The following is a 23,274-nucleotide window of genomic DNA, read 5'->3' as shown; positions in this document are numbered from 1 at the left end:
GTACTGCACTTCATATAATGTCAAATTTGAACAGTTCTGTATTGTATTCATACAAATGTTATGAATAAAATATATTTTGGAAAAAAATTTCTAATTGCACTCGAGAAAGTGGTGGTGAGCCATCTTCTTGAACCACTGCAGTCCACGTGGTGTAGGTACATCCACAGTGCTGTTGGGGAGGGAGTTCCAGGATTTTGACCCAGTGACAGTGAAGGAACGGCGATATATCTCCAAGTCAGGCTGGTGAGTGGCTTGGAGGGGAACTTGCGGGCGGTGGTGTCCCCATGTATCTGCTGCCCTTCTCCTTTCTGTACTGATACAGGTTGCTGGTGAGGACAGGTTGGGCTAGCCTATGATGAGCCCCATGGTTAAATAGCTCCTTTACCCAAATCATCCAGGCTCATACAAAGTATGGCCAGTAGGGTGAGGGCAACTAGAGACCATGTGACCCCATACCAATAAGGCAAGGAGAAAAAGGGAGGAAACACGTGGTAAATATTGTTTTTCTTGGCTTGCTTTTAGTTTGAGAACAAAGCTCTCCTTCAAAGAGGAAAACATTGCATTGTGACTCAACAGTAATTCTCAATGCACCAGACAGACTCATGTTAACAGACTTCCAATTGTCAAAATTAGAGTTGACTTCCAGTTGATTAGCCAGAACAAATTAACCAATGGAAACCAGATTGCACTTTTACACACACAGACACTCAAACATGCACACACACACCCCAAACCACAGATCTCAGACGCAAATGTTCCACTTCCATCCAATCAGCTGGTACTCTCCTCTTGCCTCCATCACGTGCTTATGTCTTTAACAAACTGCAATCCATCTAAGCCATCTTAAAATAACCACAAGCATGTTCTTTTAATAGAAAGCTTTAATTAAGTACAGTATTACAATAAATACAAAGACCAAACAGAACTAAGATGCTAAAATATATCAAAATGAATCGAATAACAAGTGGGTTAAAAGTATTTGACAGGAATATAGCAATAATCCTGGAGACGAGAGGAGTGAAGTTTGAGTGGTTTAATCAGGAGAATTCGCGAGATTATGGGCAGAATTTTCAGGTCGGCGTCCGCCTGGACGCATGCCTGACCCGCTCAAGCGTAAAGTAGCGCGTGGTGACATCAGGCAAACGTACCGATGTCACCCCGCGCGCAAAAGTTGGAAGCGTGCCCGCTGACGATTAAGAGGGCAATTAAGTCCATTAAAGTTGTAATTATTCCCGATTTTTCCTCATGGTTGGCAGACCGGCGAATTGGCTAGGCAGCCTTTGCATTTTTCATGAAACCTCATCCGAGGGCAGGATGACGTTTCCAATATTAAATAAAAATCAATGGATAAAATTTTCACCATGTATACGTTCGGGTGACTGTTTGCAATGTTTGGACATTTTTGTTCTGATTTGAAAATCTTTATTTAACACTTTTGAAGTCTTCAGCTCCCTGAGGTAGGTCTCTGCCTTCTGGGAGCTCTCTGTGAGCGCTCCCCACCCCACCGTGCCCGCGCTGACATCGACACCTGCCCTCCTCCCGTCCCCACCCCAGCAGCGCTGAGCATTTCAGCAGGTGCTTCACGCTGGCTGGCCATTAATTGGCCAGTCAGTGAAATCACGGTTGGGGTCCGATCGCAGACGCTGGTCCATTCCCCGGCTTTGACTGGACCTGCCGATCGCACTCACCCGCCAATCTGAAAATTCTGCCCTATATTAAAGCTTATGACCACTTTGCCCAGTTGCTAATTCCCATTTACACACAGCAGAGCTTAAAACCCAAGTTAAATTATGTCACGTGACAGGTCCTGGGCTACAGTAACATTCATTATTTTGCTAAATAACAGGAAATGGCGGAGCCAATATAAATAATCTTTGTCGAATGATGGGTGGAAAGTACACTTAGTTGCAGGTTGGTTGGTGAGAAATGCATAGGGATCATATCACCTGCTATTCCAGGTTAAATGTGTTGAGTTCGTTGCAAGGGGATATTTTCTCCTGTGAAGGTACATCTCCTGCTTACTCCATGTCCCAGTTTCTCCCCTGATAACAAATACTGGGACCCATATTGACTCTGTGTATATGAACAGCTTTTGAGTGAGTCAAAATCTCCGCCAGGCTGTCTCTGGGAAAGAGGTTCAGGCGGAATACATACGAACATACGAATTAGGAGCAGGAGTAGGCCACTCGGCCCCTCGAGCCTGTTCTGCCATTCAATAAGATCATGGCTGATCTGAATGTAACCTCGATTCCACATTCCCGCCTACCCCTGATAACCTTTCACCCCCTTGTTTATTAATATTCTATCCAGCTCTGCCTTAAAAATATTCAAAGACTCTGCTTCCACCGTCTTTTGAGGAAGAGAGTTCCAAAGGCTCACAACCCTCTGAGAAAAAAATGTCACCTCATCTCTGTCTTAAATGGAACGGTTTATCTGTGGCCTGCTTTTGAGTCATTTTGGCCAGAGCTGTGGGGGCACAGCTGGCACACACTGGCCCTCTGTATTGATTTTGCTTTACTGACTCTCATTCTGAAGGGAAGGACTTGGACCATTCCTTACTGCGGCGTTGCTGTGACCAAGCAGCCCAGCAAGAAGGCGGGAGATCAAATCCCTCCGGGTGAATGATAACACCGGCTGCCTGGTACACAAAGGACAGGTGGCCAGATAGAAATATGAAGGGAGTGAGAGATCCCCTACAACTTGTACCATCCTGTATATCCCAGAGAGCTCTTTATTTTTGGCCAGTTCCATGCTGAGCTATCGCCACCACCACAAGAACGAAATACAAAGGTACCACTTAAACAAAGTTGAGCAGAATGTAGTTCAGGCAGTTCCTAACTCCTGCTATGACCTCTAGAGCTCATGTCACGGCAGCATCCTCTCCCAGCTGGCTCACTGAGCTGCACTCATCCCATCTCCAAATTAAACTTTGAAAAGAGGTTCTTTTCTTTTTTTTTTCTAGAGTTTAGAAGGATGAGAGGAGATCTCATTGAAGCACACAAAACTCGCACAGGGCTCAACAGGGTAGATGCAGGAAGGATGTTTCTCCTGGCTGGGGGTCTAGAACCAGGGAACAAGTCTCCCAATAAGATTAGGCCATTTAGGACTGAGAATGAGGAGGGATTTCTTCTCTCAGAGGGTAGTCAATCTGTGGAATTCTTTACTACAGAGGACTGTAGGGGCTGGATGGTTAGGTGTATTCAAGGCTGAGATAGACAGATTTTTAATCAGTAAGGTTATGGGGAGAAGGCAGGAAAGTGGATTTGAGGATTATCAGATCAACCACGATCTCATTGAATGGCGGAGCAGACTCGATGGGCCGAATGGCCTACTTCTGCTCCTATGCCTTAAGGTCTTATAGATCAGCCATGATCAAGTTGAATGATGGAGCCAGCTCGAGGGACTGAATGGCCTACTCCTGCTCCTATGTTCCTATGTTTTCTCATTGGTGTAAAGTATGATTCAACTTAAAAATAATCAAGGGCAGGATTTTCTCTTCAGCGTGTGGGGGTGGGCCCCGCACACCGACGCGTTAAATGATGCGCATTGACGCCAGGCGGCGTCCTGACATCACCACGCGTCATTCCGATCTTCAGTTCGGCAGGCGTACACCGGAGTCGGCTGCACGCCCGCTGAGCCGTCAAAGGCCTGTTAAGGCCATTAATAAACTAATTGAAGTAATTGTCAGGGCTGCCTGTCCAACCCTTAAGGTTGGGGGGCAGGCGAAGAGCCCAGACGGCCTTCACATTTTATGAAACCTCATCCACGGGAGGGATGAGGTTTCATGACGGGTTTATTAATTAAATAAACATTTTTCGAACATTTGATAAACACGCCCTAGCTCATGTGACGCTGTCACATGAGGGAACATGTCTAAATATTCTTCTTCTTTAATAAAACTTTCATTCTGAACTTAATCTCGGTGAGGCAGCTCAGTGCCTCAGGGGGATTTCTGCACTCTTTCACGTGCAGGCCCCGACTCTCACCCCCCCCCACCCCCCCAACCACCCCTCCACCCCGCCCCCACCCCACCCACACAGGGAGCGCTCAGCACTGCCGGGCGTGCGTCACACACTGGGTGGGCCTTAATTGGCCTGCCCATGTAAAATGGCGGCGCGCAGCCAATCGCAGACGGCGATCGGCAACACACCCACCCGGTCCCGCCCAACAGGGAGAAAATTCTCCCCCCCCTCAAGAGCTGAGGTGAGACATGGGAGAGATAAGATACCAGCACAAGCATGATGCAGCGAATGGCCTCTGTCAGTGCTGTACTGTTTTATCGTTCAAAAGCTCACAGCCAGACCATTTAACTCATCCTCCTACAGGTAACTGATGGTTCCAGGGCTTCAATCGCAGAAAGGGTGGCAGGATTCACCGGTTGACAGCGCAGCTTCTGAATCAGCCGCTCCATGTGTTTCCTCTTGTATTAGTTTCTTTAGTTATGATTGTCCGTTGTGTGTGGTAGGCAAATTAATCTTCAATTCCCAGAGATTCCAGGACAATTCTGGAGGGTTGGCAACCCTATCATACCTGGGGTGATGAAGTGCCCACATCTCCTCTCTAGAATGAAGACTCTGCGTGGCCAGTGTTACATGGAACTCATTTTCCGTAAATTACCCAAAGAGCTTCCCTTCTTTGTTTCCAAGGTGGCGGTAGTTTTAGTGTCACAGTGATGGCGAGCAAATATACGAGTTACCAGACATTATAAACAGAAGTGAAAACAAATACAATGACTCTGGTGATGTAAGCTCACAGGAAAAGCCAATCCCGACCCACCCGTGTGTTCCAATACACGCAGGGAGATAACACGCACGGCGCATTTCATAGGAGCGAGAATGGGATGTTCATTACAAACTAGAGGTTCTGCATTTTGGCTAAGATTTTGTACACAATATGCAAGACATTCCTTCCGTCTCCAACTGTGATAAAGATTGTCACTCGTATGAGGAGTCAGGATAGTGAGGAGTCAGGATTAATGACAATTCCAAACTCAAGGATGCTTCCTCCTTACAGAAGACTAATGAGGAAATGTCAGAGTGGAATCTGATAGCGATGTACAAAGTGACCTAAAGCACAGTGAATGCTATAAATTAGAGACACCTTAGAGACTGGCACCAGCTGTCCTTGTTTGCAGGTGTTATTTTCAAAATGGTCATTGTATGTACTGTAAAAGCTTTCAGTAGAACGGGGACTTTATACCCAGCATTTTTATTCTTTATTGGGATGTAGCCATTTGTTGCCCAACCCTAAATGCCCTTGAACTTTTGAGAAGGCAGCTAAGAGTGAACCACATGGGTGTGGGGCTAGGGTCACATGTAGGCAGACCAGGTAAGGACACAGATTTCTTTCCCTAAAAGGACATTAGTGAACCAGGTGGGTTTTTACAACAATCGATGATAGCTTCATGGTCATCATTACAATTCCAGATTTCTTATTCATTAACTGAATGCATCATTTCGTGGCATTGGTGGGATTTGCAGCTGCAGTGGTGGGGTTTGACCCGTGTCCCCAGGGCATTAGCCTGAGCCTCTGGATGGCTAGTCCAGTGACGTTACTGGTGTGCCACCTTCTCCCCACCCATGGCAGCAGAAAGGCCTCAATCCCCAGGTCAGAGCCAGCATGCAATCCCAGCTCCTCTACCGCTGTGCAAGCTGGGTACAGAGCTCCACCATCCCGCAGAAACAGCTTCTCTCATGAGCGCTCGCTGCCGCCTCTCACTGAGCCAGCCTAGACTGGCCCCATGAGAATGCGGGGCCCTGGATAGGAAGCAAAGGAAAAAAAACCCAATCACCCCCACCCCCCCAACTCAGTGGAAGTTCTAGGTACAGCTTTGCAACTTTGCAAAAGGCTGCGTAACCCGTGTTTTTAAACTGCTAAAGGTACTTGGCTCATTGAAGGCTGACTGTAATTCATAATTTGCGAGTGTGCATGGTTTCAGGGTGCCTCTTGTATATTTGGCCACCCAAGTTACTTGAATCTCTCAATAGGTGTCTGCTTTTTGCAAGTGTCTTGTTTTGTTGAGAGTAACTATATACATGGGTTTCACTTTACCCTTTCACATATATGTATAAATATATATCCATTTCTGTGTATCCAATACTTTGAATGAAAGCAGGACCTCGAGGGTATACCTGTGTGTCGCTATTATTCCTGCTGTAACTGTATATTATCATCTAAAAGCAGAACGGATTTCATTTCCCTTGTCTGTTCTTTTGTTGTGTAAAGAAAAACTTTATTGTCTAACTGGAGAAAAAGTTCCCCGATTAGCATTTCCTTCCAATTCGAAACTGTGAGGAAGTGTACCTTCATCGGTTGCCTTATCTCTGCCGCGGGACTCCGACTCCTTTCTGTGTTTTGGCATGTGAGGTGAACCAGGTCTGCCTCTGCTTCGTGATGCCTTCACTGCATGGTAGAAAAAAAAAATGACTTTAGCAACTTATCATAGACCCGTCTAACCATGGAAGGTGACCATTCGGCCCATCATCATGCCTGTGCTGGCTCTCTGAAAGAGCCGCCCAATTAGTCCCATTCCCTCCCAATTAGTCCCATAGCCCTGCAATGGTTCCTTTGCATATTTATCCAATTCCCTTTTGAAAATTACCATTGAATCTACTTCCAGATCACAACAACTCGCTGTGTGAAAAGAGCCTCCTCACCTTTTTTTTTGCCAATTATCTTAATTTCAACATTTGGATGAATTAGCCATAATACTCCAGTTGAGGTCTAACAGTGATTTATAAATGTTTGAATGATTTCCTTAGCTTTTGTCCCCTATGCCTCCAGCTTATAAAGCCCACAATGCAAGTTGCTTCCCTTAACAATCTTGTCCTGCCACATTCAACAAGTCTGATCAGCAAGTATAAATGTTCCCACACCACAAACATAATGACTACTCTGGCAATCAGGCCAAAGTTTATTTTTAATTTATATCAAGTTATGTAGTCAAATAGCATGTTTGAGGAAAAGCCGCTAATTCACTTGCTCGCTGCTCACATTCATTCTTGGGCCTCCACAGAGGTTGATTGTGGACACACCGGTGTAAACACTTGGAGTACACCCTAGTGACGAGAAGCCTCATCCACCCTCACCACATCCCAGGAAACTGTGGGCACACTGACTCAAAATTCTCTGCCCATCTGAGTGAATGGACAGGACATGGTAGGAAACACAGATCAGGTTTTCTGATCCACCCCATCGGGGGGCATGTTTTCAAATCCACCCCATCGGGGGGTATGTTTTCAGGTCCACCCTGTCAGGGGGTGCGTTTCCATATCAGAAAATTGCCCTTGCCGTGTAAACAATTTCTAACAAAGACTTTTCCTGCAACTTCCTGTTAAAAGTGTTAGTGAGGACACCCCAGGACTGTCTCCCAGCCAAGGAAGGACTTTCTGAAGTGCAGCCACTGTAGCAGTGTAGGCATCCCAATGCGCGCACAGCGAGATCCCACAAACAGCAGCTGACCAGATAATCTGTTTTTGTGATGTCGGTTTAGAAATAAATATTGGTCAGGATACCAGGGGCAACTTCCCTGCTCTTCTTCAGTAACAACACCCTGGGTTCTCTCACATCCTCCTGACGGACCTCGGTTCAACAACTTACCCGAATGGTGGCACTTCCAGTGGAAGCAGATTCAATAGGCCTTTGAAAATAAAATTGGATTCTTGAAGGGGAAAGATTTTCAGGGCTACAAGGAAAGAGCAGGGCTAATTAGATAGCTCTTTCCAAGAGACAGCACAGACACAATGGACCAAAGGGCATGAGCCCAAAAAACATTCAGTGCGACCTGTTACTGCCAATAGCCACACCTGTGTTCATGAGGGAGATTAGGTTTGGTCTCCTTGTTAAGTTCACTGATCATTTTAATAATATTCTTATAAAGATTCCATGGGATGTGGGCATCACTGACTGGGCCAGCATTTATTGCCCGTCCCTAATTGCCCTTGAGAAGGTGGTGGTGAGCTGCCTTCTTGAACCGCTGCAGTCCATGTGGTGTAGGTACACCCACAGTGCTGTTAGGGAGGGAGTTCCAGGATTTTGACCCAGTGACAGTGAAGGAACAGCGATGTATTTCCACGTCAGGATGGTGAGGGGCTCGGAGGGGAACTTGCGGTTGATACATCTGAGTGGCTTACTAGGGGAGCATTTAAGTGGAGATCACAGAGGTACGGAGGGGATGAGACCATGGAGGGATTTCAAAAATAAATATGAAATTATAAAAATTGCAGTACTGCCAGAGTGGGAGCCAATGTAGGTCCACGGTGATGGGTACAGGTTAGGACACAGGGGGGGGTGATGGGTACAGGTTAGGACACAGGGGGGGTGGGTACAGGTTAGGACACAGGGAGGGTGATGGGTACAGGTTAGGACACAGGGGGGGTGATGGGTACAGGTTAGGACACGGGGGGTGATGGGTACAGGTTAGGACACAGGGGGTGATGGGTACAGGTTGGGACACGGGGGGTGATGGGTACAGGTTAGGACACAGCGGGTGATGGGTACAGGTTGGGACATGGGGGGTGATGGGTACAGGTTAGGACACAGAGGGGGTGATGGGTACAGGTTAGGACACAGGGAGGGTGATGGGTACAGGTTAGGACACAGAGGGGGGTGATGGGTACAGGTTAGGACACAGGGAGGGTGATGGGTACAGGTTAGGACACAGGGGGGGTGGGTACAGGTTAGGACACAGGGGGGATGGGTACAGGTTAGGACACGGGGGGGTGATGGGTACAGGTTAGGACACAGGGAGGGTGATGAGTACAGGTTAGGACACAGGGGGGTGATGGGTACAGGTTAGGACACGGGGGGGGGTGATGGGTACAGGTTAGGACACGGGGGGTGGTGGATACAGGTTAGGACACGGGGTGGGTGGGTACAGGTTAGGACACGGGGGGGGGTGATGGGTACAGGTTAGGGCACGGGGGGTTGTGGATACAGGTTAGGACACAGGGGGGGTGGGTACAGGTTAGGACACGGGGGGTGATGGGTACAGGTTTAGGACACGGGGGGTGATGGGTACAGGTTAGGACACGGGGGGTGATGGGTACAGGTTAGGACATGGGGTGGGGGGGTACAGGTTAGGACACGGGGGGTGGTGGGTACAGGTTAGGACACGGGGGGTGATGGGTACAGGTTACGACACAGGGGGGTGGGTACAGGTTAGGACACGGGGGGTGGTGGGTACAGGTTACGACACAGGGGGGTGGGTACAGGTTAGGACACGGGGGGTGGTGGGTACAGGTTAGGACACGGGGGGTGATGGGTACAGGTTAGGACACGGGGGGTGATGGGTACAGGTTTAGGACACGGGGGGTGATGGGTACAGGTTAGGACACGGGGGGTGATGGGTACAGGTTAGGACATGGGGTGGGGGGGTGGGTACAGGTTACGACACAGGGGGGTGGGTACAGGTTAGGACACGGGGGGTGGTGGATACAGGTTAGGACACGGGGTGGGTGGGTACAGGTTAGGACACGGGGGGGGTGATGGGTACAGGTTAGGGCACGGGGGGTGATGGGTACAGGTTAGGACACAGGGGGGTGGGTACAGGTTAGGACACGGGGGGTGGTGGGTACAGGTTAGGGCACGGGGGGTGATGGGTACAGGTTAGGACACAGGGGGGTGGGTACAGGTTAGGACATGGGGGGTGGTGGGTACAGGTTAGGACACGGGCAGCAGCGAGTTCTGGATGAGCTAAAATTTACCAAGGATGGAGGCTGCGAGTTTGGCCAGGACACCATTGGAATAGTCGCGTCTGCTGAAAGAGATTTATGAAGCCCTAAGATTTTTCATACCAGATACTATCACCAGCCTATTCATAAGACCATTTAGATAGAAATGTTTCCCCATTCCTCCTCCACTCCGCCAACTGACAAAAATACGAGGCCCATTTCATAAACACCCTGTTCAATCTTACTTGTGAATTGCCCCTGAGCTGGTGAACTCGCTTTGTTGTTGCTGCTGATGGCGAATAGCTGCACCATGTATTCCTGGTTCGGGAGCAGACCTGCCACGACTGCTGCTGTTTCACCCTTCCGTAAGCTTAATTCCTGGGTTTTTCCACCTGTTATTCAAAAGGTCAGAGAAATTGTTCAAAGCACAAGGGCCACAGTAACACATGTAAAAACAAATTGTTCAATGGATGGTGGGAACAGATCTGATGGGCCAAATGGCCTGCTCTTGTTCCTATGCTCCTACATAATGGCTGATCTGTAACATTATTCCATCTAGTCACCCTGGCTCCCTTGTGTAAGAAAAGTCTATCTATCTCAGGTTTGACATTTTCAATCGAGCCCCAGCCTCAACCTTTAGCTGCCTTAGGTTTTTGGGGGAAGAGTTTGCCAGGTCTGCAGAATACAGTGCTACTGTTAACCCAAGAGTGGAGTATTATACTTAACTCTAAGCTATTAACTTGTAGAATTCCTTAAACTGACACGGTGTAATCAGAGCATTAATGAACAATGCTTCCTCCCCTCCCAGCTCAAATTATAGTCTTAGATTATCGAACGTAGTTTGTGGTTAAGTTCCTTGCCAGGTGAACAACTTTACAGAGATTGCTGCAAGTTGGCCTACAACAAAGGCAGGTATAACCCAGCACTGCTTTTATTCACTTGCTCACTCACTTTTCCAGAACCACTTCGTCCAATTCAGGATTGCCGGGAGTCGGAGCCTATCCCGACAGGCAATGGTCGCCAAGCGGGGTACACCCAGGACAGGACTACCAGTCCGTCACAGGGCACACACTCACACGCACACATTATTGTTCACTTGAAATAGAGAAACCCAGCCTTGGCAGGTGGACACAGCTAATCATCACAAAACACGAACCAATTTGCAATAAAACAGCAAAGGGGAGTTACAGCAATTCTAACACGAATGCCTTCTTATGCAGGGTGCCTTTTGATCATTCAGGAGTGTATTAACTATTGTGTATTAGTGCCTGAGCTACATGATGCAGGTCAATGAAATAGCCATAGGAATATAGCTTTTGGCTGCAAGGTTAACTCAATTATTCAGCCATAGCACTGCACATTGAACTGATCGCCATCCTTTGGAGGCAAGATCTGAAGAAATTTGTTCCTAATCTTTGTTATTGCTGCACTTTTCGTTCTGAGATTGACTGAAGAATTTATCACTTAATGGATATTACAAAACCTAAAAACACAAAGTTCACAGTTCAGTTTAACTCAGCACCAAGCAATATTAATGTTATTAAAGTAGAACATACTTCACCATTCAAAAACAACAACTTGCATTTACATAGTGCCTTCAACATTGTGAACGGTCCCCAAAGCCCTTCACAGGAGCCAATATCAAACAAGGTTTAGCACCAAGCCACATAAAGAGATATTAGGACAAGTGACCAAAAGCCTGATCAAAGAGAGAGGTTTTAAAGGAGGAGGGTGAGGTGAAGAGGTGGAGGGGTTCAGGGAGGGAATTCCAGAGCTTAGGGTCCAGGCAGCTAAAGGCACGGCCAAAAATGGTAAAGTGATAAAAATCAGAGATGAGCCAGAATTGGAGGAGCGAGGAATTCTCAGAGGGTTGTAAGGCTGGAGGAGGTCAGAGAGATAGGGAGGGGGTGAGGCTGCGGAGGGAATTGCAGGCTAGGGTCCATCGGGCCCATAATGTCAGAACTGAACCAACTCGGGGAGTTGCTCCACCATATACTCAGCTTCTGTCTGCACCGTATCTGTTTGCTAACACTGTTACTGGAACATGCACAGTAATCTGTCATTGTATCTGTCCTGTAACAGACCTAAAGGCAGCAGAAGCACCTGGTGAGAAGATTAAGGGGTGATCTAATTGAGGTGTTTAAGATGATTATAGCATTTCAGATGGCAAATACAAAGGAACTGTTTCCTCTGATCGAGGGAAGTACAGGGCATAGAGCCATAGCCTTAAAATTAGACCCAGGCCGATCATGGGTGATGTCAGGAAGCACTTCTTCACACAAAGAGTGGTGGAAATCCAGAACTCTGTCCCCCAAAAGGTTGAGGCTGGAGGGTCAATTGAAAATTTCAAAACTGGGATTGATAGGTTTTTGTTGGGTAAGGGATTAGCCAGGATCTAATTAAATGGAGGAATAGGCTTGAGGAGCTGAATGGCCTCTTCCTATTTCAATGTTGTACAATACCAGATGATAGCTTCAGCTAAATTTTAAAGGGATATTTTTCCCTTCATTTGCTAATAGTAGAGTAGATGTGAGTAAACAGCGATGTAACATATTCAGAGAACCTCAACTAACTATTTGTTTGTGTTGCATGCTTTTACATAAAATGTTACTGCTCAGAAACAGGCCATTCAGCCCAGTTGGTCCATGCTGGTATTTTAAGTTCCACGTGATTCTCTTTCCACTCCCTTCATCTCACCCTATCAGCATTTCCTTTTATTCCTTTCTCCCTCGTGTGTTCCTCTAGCTTCCCCTTGAATGTATCTGCTATTCGCCTCAACCATTCCCTGTGGTAGCGAGTTCCACATTCTCCCCACTCTCTGGGTAGAGAAGTTCCTCATGAATTTCCAATTGGATTTATTTAGTGACTATCGTATACTTACAGCCCCTAGTTCTGGTCTCGCTCAGAAGTGGAAACATTTTCTCTACATCTGTCGTATCAAAATCCCTTAAAAAATGTAAAGGTCTCTATTAGGTCCCCTCTTAGCCTTCACTTTCCTAGGGAAAAGAGACGCAAGCTATTCAGCCTTTCCTGAAAGTGGTACCCTCTCTGCTTTGGTGTCATCCCTGTAAAATCCATTTTGTACCTTCTCCAGTGTCTCAATAACCTTTTTGTCGTAGGGAGACCAGAACTGTTCACAGCACAAGTGTGATCTAATCAAGGTTCAATACAAGTCTGCTTTTTAATTCTATCCCTCTAGAAATGAGAGCCAGTGCTGTTGCACTTGTCATGACTTTGTTAAGCTGCGTTGCTACCTTTATGGCTTTGATACCCTGAGGAATCTTCTATCTCTAAGAATGGATCATTGAAAATGAGTTGGGAAGTGAGCAAAGGGTCTGTTTTTTTTTGCCTAACTCTGGTTGTTGAGATCTGGGGAGTGAAGTGGTCTGCGGCAGTGATGTGGAACATACTCATAGCGAATCGGAAGCTGATTTTTCACCGCACCTGAGCATCTTTCCACTGAAGTACACAGGAAGACAGTTCACACTCTATTTGGAGACTCACTTCCTAGGGGCAGAATTTTACGGGCGGACGCGCGCCCGACCTGGTCAGGCGTAAAATCGCACGAGAAGACGTTGGGCGAGCGTCATGATGTCATCACCCGCTCGCGCAATATTTCACTCGGCAGGCGCGCGCAGAAGTTGGAAGCACACCTGCCTAAAATGAAGAGGGAAATTAAGCCCATTAACGGCACAATTGGCTCCGATTTTCCGTTGCCCGTCCAACGGATGGCGGATGGGCGAGTCGGCCAGGCAGCCTTTGCATTTTTCGTGAAACCTCATCCAAGGACGGGATGAAGTTTCAGTGATGAAATAATATAAAAATTTTTTGAACAGCGTTTTTATCAGCTATATTTTCAGGTGATCAATTATGATGCACAGACACTTCTTTTCAGCTTTTTAAAAAAAAACCTTTATTTTAGCATTTTCAGGTCTCCAGCTCCCTGAGGCAACTGGTCTCCCTTCAGGGAGCTTCCTCGCAGCACAGCCCCGCTCTCGCGGGAATGTCATCGGCCGCCCTCACCCCCGCAGCGCTGAGCTTTTCAGCGTATGTTTCATGCCAGCTGGCCGTTCATTGGCCAACCAGCGTGAAATCGCGGTCGGGGGCCGATCGCGGACAGCGGCCAGTGTTCTGATCGGTCGCAGGCCCGCCAATCGCGCACACCCACCAAGGGTAAAGTTCAGGCCCCAGTCTCACTTTACTTGGTTGGAAATTAAAAGTCTTGGCAATATTTTCCGAGACAATGGAAAATAAGAACTGACACAGTGAAAAAAAATCGGCTGATGTTTCACTATGAGCCTTTCTCGTGATACTGGCATTAACCAATCACACTCCTCCCCTTGTATCGTTGATGAGGAACTCAAGGAGCTCTCCTCAACTACACAATCAAAGAGATACAAAAGTGATTTATCCCAGGTCAAAAGCTGTGGGATTAGCAAGTTAATGAACAGGAAGGGGTTTATGTTCCATGTAACTCTTAGCATTGAGAAAGCAAATTAACGAACTTTCCACATAGTCTCCGAATCAGAAGCAATTTTCCCCCAACATTCAGGATCTATTAAACAGGAAACACTCTGTTCCCAACTGAAACATTTCCCCAGATGTTTAATATAAGTGTACCAGCATCTTGTCTTAAATAAGCTGGGACACACATTAATTCATTCCAGAGCTCAACAATGTCCTATGCAGCTCTAAGGAAACAGCATCATTAGGATAGAACTAATGATCATTGCTCCTCTTATAATGCAGCCAGTAACTCACTTACACAGAGCTACATAGCATGGACAGCACAAAACAGACCATTCTGCCCAATAAAACTAATCTGGTTTTTATGCTCCACACGAGTCTCCTCCAACTCTACTTACTTCATCTCACCCCATCAACAAATCCTTCTACTCCTTTCTCCTTCATGTGTTTATCCAGCTGCCCCTTAAATACATCTACACTATTTACCTCAACTACTCCCTACGCTAGCGAGTTCCACATTCTCACCACTCTCTGGGGAAAGACATTCCTCCTGAATTCTTTATTGTATTTATTAGTCATTATCTTATATTTATAGTCCTTAGTTTTGGAATCCCATCATAAGTGGAAACATTTTTTCCGCATTGGTGGGGCAGGGGGTCAACTGAAAATACAAAGATCTGAGACTGATGGATTTTTGTTAGATAGGGGTATTGAAGGTGGAAAGGTTGAGTCAAGATAGAGATCAGACATGACTGAACCGAATGACACAACCGGCTCAAGGGCCTGAATGGCCTCTGGGCACCACATTTTAGGAAGGATGTGAAGGCATTAGAGACAGTGCAGGAAAGATTCACGAGAATGGTTTCAGGGATGAGGAACTTGAGTTACGTAGATAGATTGGAGAAGTTGGCGCTGTTCTCCTTGGAGTAGAGAAGGTTGAGAAGAGATTTGAGAGAGGTGTTCAAAATCATGAGGGGTCTGGACAGAGTGGATAGGATGAAACTGCTCCCGCTGGTGGAAGGATCAAGAACAAGAGGGCACAGATTTAAGGCGATTGGTGGAAAGAAGCATTAGTGACATGAGGAAAAACCTTTTCACACAGCGAGTGGTCTGGATCTGGAATGCACTGTCTGAGAGTGTGGTGGAGGCAGCTCTAATCGAGACACTCATGGGGGAATTGGATTATTATCCGAAGCAGAAAAAATGTGCAGGGCAATGGTCAGAAGGTGGAGTGGCATTAGGTGAATTGCTCCTTTGGAGAGTCAGCAGAGACACAACAGGTTGAATGGCCTCATTCTGTGCTGTAACCATTCTGTGATTTTTGTTGCACCCTTGGCATTTAACGCACGAGGTATTGGAAGCGCCAGGGGAATTATTTGGCTAACTCAGAGACTGTTGGCTGTTTTAAAGATGTGTTAATTGCTTTTCATACAAGAAAAATAGATTGAGGAACAATGATCCTTTGGGAGGATTGACTTTATGACCTCACACAAGTTAGGTAGACTCAGCAGCGAACTTTGGTCCCAATGAAAGGAGAGGGCCACTCTGGAATAAAACATTCCATTTGCAGGTATCCCTCTGAAATATTGCTTGAAGGCTATTCACAAAAGCGTATTGGATAAAATCTGATACCGAGCCACATGAGGTGGTATTAGGACAGGTGACCAAAAGCTTGATCAAAGAGGTGAGTTTTAATGAGTGTCTCAAAAGGAGAGAGAGATAGAGGCAGATGGGTGAAGGGAGGGAATCCCAGAGCTTAGTATCCAGGCAGCTGAAGGCACGGCCACCAATGATGGGGGGGATGGAAATCTTGGGATGCTCAGATGGCCAGAATTGGAGGAGCACAGGGATCTCAGAGGTTTGTAGGGCTGAAGGAGGTTACAGAGATAGAGAAGGTTGAAACCATGAGGAGATTTGAAAACAAGGATGAGAATTTTAAATTCGAGGAGTCAATGGCAAAGGAATTTCACCTCACCCGCCTGGAATTAAAACTTGGTTCAGATCTTGAGGTTAACAATTATTAACCATGTTACTCTTTCGGATAAGCAATAATTTCTGTGTTTATCTTTGAAGTTGTGCCAATATTTTGGGTTTCTATTAAAATCTGAGATCATGTTTTACAGAGTTAAAGTTTATTAGAAAAACACATCTATAAATAAAGAGTTCCAATTGTGTTTTAGTTTACTTTCACTTCTGCTCTTGATTAAATCTTAGAGCTCAAAATCTGTACAATTTTCATATGCCCTCACAAAAGGGAAAGTTAACAGAGAAATCCCTGAAGCATTTAATGATTCGCAATAGTCTCCACAAAAAAATGTGGCTTAATACCCAGAGTCAACTTATTAAAGTTGTCTCCCACAAACTGAAAAATGACTGTGGCCCCAGGGCTCATTGCTCCTTCAGTATATGGGAGCACTTAATGCCAAGAAAACTCCAAGATATATCACTTCACTGAATTATGTCACCTGAAGCAAAACTGACAATGGTGCTATAGGTAATAGCAGCCAAACTTCACTCACAGTGATACAATCTGCACTTGCACCACATGCATGAAATGCAATGTTAATGATTGATTTTTTTAGTCGGTAACTCAACCCAGGAAGGAAAGTGCTGAGCCTTTCGGTAACCTTGGTGATGCTAAAGTCATGGCAACATTCATTTATTATCTGAACACATAGTCACGGTAACGCATAAACACGGTATAAATACACTTCACCTGTGTGCAATATGGAAAATTCGGAAACTAAATTGTTCTCTTTAGAGCAGAGCAGGTTAAGAGAAGATTCGATAGAGGCGTTCAAAATCAGGAAGGGTTTTGATAGGGGATGGATATGGAGTAGCCGTTTAAAGTGGCAGAAGGGTCAGTAACCAGAGGACACAGATTTAAGGTGATTGGCTGAAGAGCTAGAGATGGCATGAGGAAACTTTTTTTAAAAAACACAGCAAGCTTTTGTGATCTGGAATGCACTGCGCAATTGGGTACCGGAAGCAGTTTAATAGAAACTTTCAACGGAGAATTGGAGAAATGCTTAAACGTAAAGAATTACAGGGCTACAGGGAAAGAGTACAAGTGTGTGATTAATTGGGTAACTCTACCAAAGCGTAGGCATAGGCACAATGGGCCGAATGGCCAATGTGCTGCATCATTCTATGAAATAGTGTAAAGGAGCAAGGTAACCTAGGGGTACAGATGCACAAATCACTAACAGTCGCAACACAGGTTAATAAGGCCTTAAGAAAAGAACAAAGAAAGCACTGGGGTTTATTTCTAGAAGGATAAGAACTGGCAAGTCAAAAAGTTATGTTAAACTTGTGGAGAACCTTAGTTAGAATGCTTTTAAGGGTAACGTGCATAGTTCTTGTCTTCACATTATAGAAATTATAATAGATGCTCTAGAGATAGTACAAAAAAGGTTGGCAAATATGCCACCAGAACTGGGAAGTTATATCTAGTCAGGGAAAATTGAAATGGCTGGGGCCCTTTTCTCTAGAAAAGAGAAGTTTGAGAGGTGGCCTGTTAGAGGGCTTTAACATGATGAAGGGGTTTGATAGGGTAGACAGAGAGATGTTTTCACTTGTGAGGAAGGCCTAAACTAGATACCATAATTATAAGACAGTCATTCATAAATCAAGTGAGGAATTCAGGAGAAACCTCTTTATCCAGAGGGTGGTGAGAGTGCGGATCTCACTACCACAGGGAATGGTCGAGGTGAATAGTATAGATGCATTTAAGGGGAAGCTAGGTAAGTACATGAGAGAGAAAAGAATAGAAGGATATGTTAATCGGGTGAGATGAAGAAGAGTGGGAGGAAGCTTGTGTGGAGCATAAACATCAGCATGGAACATTTGGTTCGAAATGGCCTGTTTTCTCTGCTGTAAGTTCTATGTAATTTTATATTGTCACAAAGATGCGCTTTATGCCAAATAATTATTTTTAATCCACCAACTGGAAACATGAATTGAACTTTTGAAAACAGAGAGACGGAAGCAACTTGAACTCACAGCCCAAGATGGCCAACCCCAATTTGCATTACTATACATTCTATGTTCCAATTCATTAGAGTGGTGGCAGTCTGTCTGTAAAACTCAAAGACAATGGGCTGAATTTTGCCGTTGGCGAGCAGGGGCGGGGCCCACTCGCCGGGGCCCACTCGCCGACACGCAAAATGACGCAGGATGACGTTGGGGGGAACCAATGTCATCCCACCCCATTTAAACCTTTAGGAAGGTGGGGGCACAGCTGACCTATCAATGGCCAATTGAGGCCATTTGCAGGATCATTAAGATAATTAAAGACCTGCCCGTCCAACCTTAAGGCTGGTGGGCAGGCCAGGAGCCCCAGCAGGCTTCTGATAAAACATGAAACCTCATCCACCAGCGGTTTAAAACATTTTAATAAAGTTTTAGTGAAATTTATTAACATGTCCCATCTTGTGTGACATTGTCACATGAGGGGGACATGTTAAGGATTTTTTTTATTTTTCTATTTTTAATCTTTGTACAACTTTCAGCGATCTCCCTGAGGCAGCACTTAGCCTCAGGGAGACGTGCACTCTTCCGTGCACATGCGTGAAAGAGCACACTCTCGCATTTGGGGAATCCACCCCCACCCCCCTAGCCTGCACAGGGAGCGCATAGCGCTTCCCGCCAAGTGCCACGCTGGGTGGGCCTTAATTAGCCCGCCCACTTAAAATGGCAGCGAGGCCCGCTTCTCCGGCGGGGATCGGCTCCCCGCCCGCCGGAGATTGGGTCAGGCCCGCCGCCCGGTAGGCAGAAACTTCTGCCCAATGTCTTCAGGGGAGTGTGAAGGGCTTATATCTCCTATCTCATTAGCAAGGCATCTATGGCAATTACCTGAGGTATCCAACTGTAGGAGATGGGCCATTAAGACTAATCGCTTGGACAATAGGAACCTGGCTGGGTTAGCTTCTAGACATGAGCTAACCATGTCACCGTTAGAATACACAGACAATGTCTTTTTTTGAATCCCCTGGCAGTCGGAGAAGGAAGGTCACATGACAAGCCAACCCTTTGAATACTTTAAGCACATGTTTTCTCAACAGTACTAAGGACAAGCAGCTTAGGGAGAAGGCCTGATTGGGGTCCCTCCTGCATCTGTTTTCTCCAACCCTCCTGGTAAATTTTGAGCCCTGTTGGCTCTTCTTCAGAGCAGAGTCATACGGACTTGAAACGTTAACTCTGCCTTTCTCTCCACAGATGCTGTCGGACCTGTTGAGTCTTTACAGCACTTTTTGTTTTTGTTTCTGTTTCAGATTTCCAGCATCCGCAGTATTTTGCCTTAAGATTTGAGCCCTGTTTGCTGACTGTGATCATCCAGGGGCACCCTGCTTCATTCAGACAGAGGTTTCTTAGAAGAATCCAACCCAGCACTACCATCTCCAGAAGAACAGCCAACCCAGTCATCTACATCTTCAAATCTGAAGCATCGAGACCATCGAATTCAGCCTGAAGCCAGCCAAGTCACCAAACTACAGACAGTATACTCTTTTACTTTTATTATGGATTCCAATTTGGCCCACTCTGTAATTGTGTGTGTGTGTTTATATTCTATTTTCACTTAGATCAGTTCAAGTACAATAAAGCTAACTTCTTTCTTTGTTGAACTCAAGAAGACCTGTCCTATTGGTTATTTTATGATCACAGTGCATAAACAGTTAGGTAGTCACTGACTTGACAAGTTAATCCTTTTCAAACAAAAAAAACTTGTTGTGGTCAAATGAGGAGAGGGCAAAGAGGGCAAAGAGGGGAGTGATTCAAACTCTCCTCACCTGGTCATAACAATATATTAATCACCCTCTTGGTATCAGACATTTTGACCTTTGGAATTATTTTCCAATATCATTTGGGCTATTTTCTGATACTAGCGCTTGCTAATGGTTTTTATTTACTAGGTTTCAATATTATTTAAAAGGTGAAAAAAAGAAGCTGCTTTGTAAACTTAATACTCAGATGGTGGCATGATTTGCCAGAGTTAGGCAAACACTGAATGTTGCTCTAAAGTGTCTTCCCATCAAATGCTTCACTTGCACAACATGTGCTCCCACCTATTTTGCATCATCAGCAAATTTGGATACATTACACTCTGCCCCCTCCTCCAAGTCATTAATATAGATAGTAAATGATTGAGGCCCTAGGACTGATCCGTGTGGCACTCCACTAGTTACGTCTTTCCAACTTGAAAAAGACCCATTAACCCCGACTCTCTGTCTTCTGTGTGTTAACCAATCCTCAATCCATATTAATACCTTACCCCCAATACTGTGAGCTCCTATCTTGCGCAATAACCTTTTATGTGGCATCTTATCGAATGCCTTCTGGAATTCCAAATACACTACATCCACCAGTTCTCCCTTATCAACTCAGTGTGTTATATCCTCAAAGGAACTCTAGCAAATTTGTGAAACATGATTTCCCTTTCACAAAACCATGTTGACTCTGTTTGATTGTGTTAAGCTTTTCTAAATGTCCCACTATTTCTTCCTTAATAATGGACTCTAGAATTTTCCCAACAACAGATGTTAGGCTGACTGGCCTAATTCAGACTTACCTTTCCCTGCCCTTTAAGAAAAATTACCTGCCTAAAAGAAAAAAAATCAAACACTACAGCAATGCAGAAACATGATAAGACCTGCTGGTAGAAAGCATAAAGACAGGTTTCAATTATATGAGAAGTAATGTTATTTTTAAACAAGTTTAACAAGCAGAAATTCAACTGAACCAGATTGAAGCAACAATAATGCACTTTGGCTAAAGAAGCAATACATTATAAAATGCAAGATAAAAAATCTTACCTACAACTGGCGTCACAGTTAATCTGTATTCCTGAAATCTCCCCCTAGGGGCTTTCCATGTAATCTTAACACTGTCCTGAGACACTATAGTAAACTTTAATCTTGTTGGGGAGGCAACTACAAGATGTACAAAAAAGAAAAGAAAATGAATTAAACATTTGAAATGGATACCGTCATTATATCAGAACATGAGGGGAAACAATTCATACACAAATCAACAAAGCAAGCTGTCAGTCATTCATTAAAATGAACATTTATGGCACAGTAAACTACAACTACCACATTATTTACCAGGGTTCTAAACTACACGTGTTGACTGATTGTTTGGAAATCCCATGAAGACAATTGAAATGTTCAAACCCACACAACTAAGCTCACCTTAAGTTCAAAATGCCAATTTTTATCAGCTCTTCGAGTGCAATAATATGCTCTGTTTAATCACTTACAATGTAGTGTAGAGCCCTGGTTCCAAACACACTACAAGCAAATGTATTAGTTTGTACAATGAGAAACTACGTTGCAAGCAAGTAATCCCCATGGATAGTTTCTACATTGATCGATACAGTGAAAGACAAAGACAAAGTAAGATGAACTGGTGCAGTGCTGGATTACAAAATGACACGATGAATTTCCCCTGCCACCAAACATACAATCCATAGGAATTAACAAAAAGTATTTCCTTTTCTTTAAAGAAAGGTGAGGGAATTCTAATACAATCCTTCACTCATACTTCTTTTTTTTTAAGACTTGCCCATTTGATGAGGAAGCAGAAATGAGTTAGTTAGCCATCACCACAAACCCAAACAGTTAAATTAATTGAAACACCACAGTCAAATTTAAGGGTCATAACTAGGGAGAGACTTTGGGACCCAGGTGAAGTCAGGGGTTGTACAAGTTCAAATGCCCACCTCAGAACAGGGAGGTTATATGGCAATGACTGCAGCTCCAAGTGCCTGGCACTTTGGGTGCTGCCTAGCTATGACCCTTGATCTTGTAAAGAAAACACAAATTGGAGCAACCCAACAAACAATGCAAGTCAACTGGTGTCACTACCATGATACAAACATATAATGGTTTTGTGCCAAAATACAACCATGCTTAACCAGTTATGTTATCATTGACGGCTGCCAATCATAAATAAAATTATTTTTGGTGCAGTTGTTAGTAGCTGATCAATAAGTATATTTCTAATGAGATTTTTCATTAGCAAACAGATGAATTGGGTAAGCTCTAAGCTTTAGCAAATCTGTTGTACAGTTTGCTCAGTAATTCATAGCGCTGAAGAGTGACATGCTCTGATCTGTCTGCAAAGGCTTTGTGGTATGCTAATGTTCAGCCCACACAAGTCTACAGCTGTCACTGTACTGTGGACATGCCAAGACTACTCTCTAATGAAAAACGAGGACAAAATTATTTAAGTTACCTCTGAGGAAATACTAGCAGATACCCAAGAGCATGACATGGGAGTATCACAGACACCATCACACCCTTCTTCTGATGGCTCTGGATTGAGAGCACAATGTGTGTTAACTAATTAATTGCCAACTGTGTTGGGGATTGAAGTTACCGATGACACTGATCCTTAACGGATTAGCAAACAAGACAATGGTCCAGCAACACCTTGATTTTCAAAATTTTCACCCTTGTTCTCAAATCCCTCCATGGCCTCACCTCTCCCTAAATCTGTGATTTCCTTCAGCCCCACAACCCTCAAAGATCTCTGCACTCCTCTAATTCTGGCCTCTGGTGCATCCCTGATTTTAATCACTCCACCATTGGCGGCTGTGCCTTCAGCTGCCTGAAGGTACTAAGCTCTGGAATTCCCTCCCTAAACCTTTCCACTTCTCTCTCGTCCTTTCAGGCACTCTTTAAAACCTACCTTTTTGACCCAGCTTTTGGTCATCTGCTCTAATATTGTCTCACATGGCTCAGTGCCTAATTTCACTTTATATCACTCCGGTGAAGTGCCTTGGGAGGTTTTGTTACGTTAAAAGCCCAAATAAATACAGGTTATTGTTTTTCACTGTCTGGACATTAATCAGATGGAGTAAATAGGATTATACACCCTTTGTAGAGCACACTCAGTTTTTATCCCATTGAGTGAATACAGCCCAGGTGGTGAGGTTGAAAATGACTTTCACTGTGTTCTCAAAGTACACCTTTGTGATACACCTTGGTAGTGTATTAGCGATTGGAATGTTAGCTCCGACATTGGAAGGTCAGCGATTTAACTTCCAAGGCTCCATGTTCTATCTCTGCTTCCAGGAAACTGTGGGGCAGCAATTTCTCAAGATGTCCTCTCTGCAATGAAACACTGATCCCTA

At 45.0% G+C, this 23,274-nt stretch overlaps 1 protein-coding gene across 1 annotated transcript in view; it reads right to left on the bottom strand.

Moving 5' to 3' along the window:
- The window catches only part of col14a1a (collagen, type XIV, alpha 1a), a 221,919-nt gene that overhangs the window by 184,989 nt on the left and 13,656 nt on the right, over positions 1 to 23,274 (bottom strand). The window contains exons 3-5 of the mRNA XM_078539858.1: positions 20,951 to 21,067; positions 9,917 to 10,063; positions 6,304 to 6,402 (exon numbers count right to left, since the gene is read on the bottom strand). Of these exons, the coding sequence (XP_078395984.1) occupies positions 6,304 to 6,402; positions 9,917 to 10,063; positions 20,951 to 21,067 (363 nt within the window). The remainder of the gene's footprint in view (positions 1 to 6,303; positions 6,403 to 9,916; positions 10,064 to 20,950; positions 21,068 to 23,274) is intronic.

The sequence above is a fragment of the Cetorhinus maximus genome, chromosome 4 (assembly GCF_964194155.1).
Source record: "Cetorhinus maximus chromosome 4, sCetMax3.hap1.1, whole genome shotgun sequence".
NCBI lineage: Eukaryota > Metazoa > Chordata > Chondrichthyes > Lamniformes > Cetorhinidae > Cetorhinus > Cetorhinus maximus.
Note: the sequence above shows the minus strand (reverse complement) of the source record. Positions and strands in the feature narration are given on the sequence as shown.